This window comes from Penaeus japonicus, unplaced genomic scaffold (assembly GCF_977035675.1).
Source record: "Penaeus japonicus unplaced genomic scaffold, GWHDUDI00000001_assembly GWHDUDI00000030, whole genome shotgun sequence".
NCBI lineage: Eukaryota > Metazoa > Arthropoda > Malacostraca > Decapoda > Penaeidae > Penaeus > Penaeus japonicus.
Genome location: NW_028234432.1, coordinates 24662142 through 24667141, shown reverse-complemented (window position 1 = coordinate 24667141; position 5000 = coordinate 24662142). Strand labels below are relative to the sequence as shown.

General features: G+C 34.2%; 1 protein-coding gene across 1 annotated transcript in view; it reads right to left on the bottom strand.

Annotated features, from left to right (window-relative positions):
- The window catches only part of Sas-6 (Spindle assembly abnormal 6), an 11360-nt gene that overhangs the window by 6196 nt on the left and 164 nt on the right, over positions 1 to 5000 (bottom strand). Inside the window, exons 2-7 of the mRNA XM_043031425.2 lie at positions 4502 to 4667; positions 3922 to 4106; positions 2935 to 3100; positions 2094 to 2291; positions 1571 to 1728; positions 6 to 127 (exon numbers count right to left, since the gene is read on the bottom strand). Coding sequence (XP_042887359.2) covers positions 6 to 127; positions 1571 to 1728; positions 2094 to 2291; positions 2935 to 3100; positions 3922 to 4106; positions 4502 to 4660 — 988 coding nt within the window. The 5' untranslated portion in view covers positions 4661 to 4667. The remainder of the gene's footprint in view (positions 1 to 5; positions 128 to 1570; positions 1729 to 2093; positions 2292 to 2934; positions 3101 to 3921; positions 4107 to 4501; positions 4668 to 5000) is intronic.

The following is a 5000-nucleotide window of genomic DNA, read 5'->3' as shown; positions in this document are numbered from 1 at the left end:
CTGACCTGAAGACATTTTGGAATGGTAATCTTTATCAAGATGAGCATTTATTTTCTTGGTATGGCCCAGTTCTTGCCGGCAGCGTTCAAGATTTCCCTCCGCACTTGAAAGACGACTGCGAAGTTCTCTGAAAGATGCAAAGGCAGAAAGTAATCTTGAGAAAAAGCCATAAGGAAAAGTGCATGTCAAGCTACTTTATATCAACATATTTGTTACATTGCACTCCTGTTAAGAATTACCTTATCTTTTTTAGTAAAGGCATATTCTTATTTATCATAAATATCACAGATTTTCCAGGAACTTACATTACAATTTAGGATAATAATTACAAAAAATACAGATGCAGATGTCTATTTTGTTTATTTGCTTACATTCAGATGGTGCCATATTTAGCACTTGTACCAGCAATTCATTTTGCAAACAATACAAAATTAACATGAAGATATGCATTTGCAAAAATGGTATTTGGATTCGGTTCTTTGACATTGAACTTCTTCTACAGCAAAAGCAACAATAAATATTACAGTAATCACCCTAAGTTTTCCCTAGTTTATTATCTTTGTTTATCTCAGGTCAATTCATGTTCATCCACATTTATCTATGATTTTACATAAAAGTGCCACCCCATCAATTTTGTGCAATGCCTAGCATATTTAGCTTACATTTACCATTGCTTATAGACTCCAAACCTGTAGAGTAAGTGCAATTGGTGGTTCATGATACTTTAGAGATACAAGAGTTGCAATATTGTGGGGTCAAAAGAGAACTACTGAATTATTATTATTATGTGACTCTATTAGTCAGACAAAACAAATACTCCTGAACCAATGTGCTGAAAACTTGGTGGTGTATACGGATAGATGGACTGACAAACAGATGGATAGATAAATAAATAAATATATATATATATATATATATATATATATATATATATATATATATATATATATATATATATATATATATATATATATATATATATATTTATATATATATATATATGTACATATATATATATATATATATATATATATATATAATATATATATATATATATATTATATATATATATATATATATATATATATATATAATATATATGTACATATATATATATATATATATATATATATATATATATATATATATATATATATATATATATATATATATATATATATATACATAAAGAGAGAGAGACATACCTTAACAAAAATATAATGATCATCATCTTGCAAAGAGCCACTTAAAGGATTTCAATACTAATTTTCTTTCCAAATGAAAAAATCTATCAATTAACAAAGAGCAACCTGTGTAAGCGTGGTACCAATTACTCTGATATCAACATTTACACAATAATTGCATTTCCATTAAACATCAATTCATACAGTTTACAATCACATTATACTACACTTATCATATATGGAAACTATATTAAGTACTGAACAAATCTGTAATAAACAATAACCCGAGAAAATATTATGTAATAACGACACAAGGAACTTAGCCATCTTTACATACCATGAAATAAGATATGAAAATGCATTACAATCTGCTTTCTAATACTCACTTCACACTGCCTTCTGCTCTCTGTCTCTTTTCCGAGAGTTCATTATTTTGTGCCGTAAGTGAGGAAACCTTGGCTTGGAGCTGGTCTATCCGATGGCTCATTTTAGCTTCTAAATCACGTCTCTCACGGTCAGCTCTCCTGTCTGCATCACTCTGTATCTGAAATCAGAAATCTCTTGCTCTTAACCCATTCCCGACGGGGGAATTCTAGCCTTGAATGTCCAAATGCCGGGGCGTTCGAATTATTAGGCCTAAATCAATTGAATGGCTGGCACAATACTGTGCCGCCCGGCAACTGGGCTTTTGAATGCGCGGTACACATGCTGTACCACCCGTCCTGTGTGGGTTAATTAGATATTCAATGTAAAAATATTTTTTCTGCCATACACCACTTTCAAATAATCAGATTGCTCTGTAAGTTTCCTGAATTAATTCTCTGCATCAATAGCAATTGAGTATCGATTGTTGGATAGGAATCCTGGCTAAAAATGATTGCAAAATCCAACAAGAGCAATTTTACTGACCTTCAGAAGCTTGTCTTTCTCTTGACTTAAAAGCTGCGCTTGCTTCTCCGAGGATAATGCAATCTGGTGATTCAGTTCGGACCTTAGTTCTTGGGCTTCCCTTGAGGTCTTGGCCAAGATATCTTGCGTGCTTCTTAGCTGGTGTTCTAACTGCTTTGCATTTTCTTCTGCTTCTCTCTCTTTGGCTCTAACTTCTGCCTGTCCATGAGAAGAAAAAAATGTATTTTACAGTGTAATACATTACTTATTTTCTTTCTTTCTTTCTTTCTTTCTTTCTTTCTTTCTCTCTCTCTCTCTCTCTCTCTCTCTCTCTCTCTCTCTCTCTCTCTCTCTCTCTCTCTCTCACACACACACACTCACACACACACACACACACACACACACACACACACACACACACACACACACACACACACACACACACACACACACACACACACACACACACACACACACACACATACACACACACATACGCACACACATACGCACACACATACGCACACACATACGCACACACATACGCACACACATACACACACACATACACACACACATACACACACACAAACACATAAACATAAACACACACACAAATACACAAACATAAACACAAACATAAATACAAACATAAACACACACACACACACACACACACACACACACACACACACACACACACACACACACACACACACACACACACACACACACACACACACACACACACACACACACACACACACACACACACACACACACACACACACACACACACACACACACACACACACACAAATTAATTAATTGATTAATTAATTAATTAATGATAATACAATACCTTCAGAGCTTTACAACACTCAGCTAGGTGACTGAGCTTGAGCTGAGTCGAGGCCGGAGTGAGGGTGAGAGACAAGTGACAGAGATGTTTGAACATGTTGACTTCCACAACCTCCAATGCCGCTCTGTCTCCCCCATCATCAGCACAATGCAAAGCAAGTACAAATCTGTGGCACAATAAAGTTAAGATGAGACAACGGGTCTATGAAATTCAAGTTGATATAATCCTTTTACAAATATGGAAGCATACATTCTTCCGAATGCCATATCACCATATAAACATATAAAGAAAAATTATGAAATAATTTATAAAGTGAGTGTTTCTAATTGAAGAAATATGAATAGGCATTCCAAACAAATAAAATTTACTGTAGTGAGCATGTGCACTAGTAAATAGCATGGAATCTTGCTTTAGATAATTACAAAAGCCACTACAATGGTTAGCGCAGTTCCATCAAATTGAAAATATGGGAAGTACATAGTTAGGGGGTCAGAGAATTACCATTGGATCATTAAGTGAACTATGTGCTGGAGAATCAATAGTGCATTTGCAAAGTATTACATTTACATATTCCATGATCAAAATCCTGAAGCTATAAACTATTGTTGCTTTTTACTATAATCTTGTTTCTGGATACTTTTGCAACATGAAACTATAATCCATTAAACCAGAAATTAATACATACAAAAGCAAACACTATATCAAACTTATTAAGTTTTACATTCTATAGAACGCAGGAATATACAATCAAAATTGAGTTTAGTATAACAACTTTCAATCAAGAAAATTATCATGTAGTCTGGTCTCTATATATCTTAAACATGTAGAAACAGAATCCCTCTACAAAAACAAATGCACAAGCACTAATACTTGTAAATATTCCCAAACATTAACCAGGGTCCACAGCTGGATCTTTCTTTGTAAATGCTTTCAACATTTTCTTAAGACAATGGATATAAAGATAATCTCTAGTTAATCACTACTTACTTGGGTGAGTCTTTCTCACTTTCCCTGATGCATGTATTGACAAGCTCGACAAATTTATGTGGGAAAGCACTGAAGTCGATGAGAAGTCCTTGGTGCTGCCGTAGAGCATGATAGTCCTCCTCGCAGACAAGGCACGTGAATAGAAAAAAGGGGTCACTATCATCTGTCAGTCGTACCAATAACTCCTGGAAATCATATAGGATTTTAGTTAAATCTTCTTATCGCTAAGAAACTAAGAATAATTTGGGTCTCTTATATGCTAGATATACATAAAATGTAAAATTTGTTACCTAGAAACATTCATATTCCTTGCACAAGTTAATCATCACATGTTAAAACATATAGTTTGCAAATCTATACTAAAATTGATACCCCTGAAATCTAGACTCTTTAAAGAATCCCCTTTTCATTCACATATCTCAAATAGCTATACTTCAGACATGTTGCCCCGTTTAATATCATTCCGTAAGACCTCAATTCTACAACTCAATTTTAGTTTCAACTTATTCCAGGCTCAGCATACCTCAAAAATAAATACACAAATGAATAACTCCTTCTACACTCCTTAATCATTTCATACCTTCGATGTTCCTGTAGATCTTCCACGGAGTTCCACCAAGAGCCTGAGCCTGCGAACGGTGGCTGCAGAGAAGGTACATCCAGCTTCAATGAATTTAATGCAGACCTCACAGTTTGCAAGGATTTCCCCACTGCTTTTGCCGCCCAAACTCTCCATCATTGCATAGCTGTAGCCAAATTTAATTAGAAGAAATTTTAATACATTCTGATTGTAGAATGTTGATAGATAATTGCATAATTATTAGTATCATTCTTAATCAGCCAGTATCTGGGAAACCTATATTTACAAATCATAAATACGCAAAGGCACTTTACTAATAAATGGGTGGTAATATATAGCACATTAAGTCTCATTTAAAAAAAGAAATACCGGATATACGGTTTTCCTTTAATCTATAACCTGGGGATTAAATCGCTCCTTTTCTTTCTAAAAATGACATTTCAATATTCCTTACAAACGCTTATCTCACGCCTTTTTTCTCCATAAAACCTGATTAAAG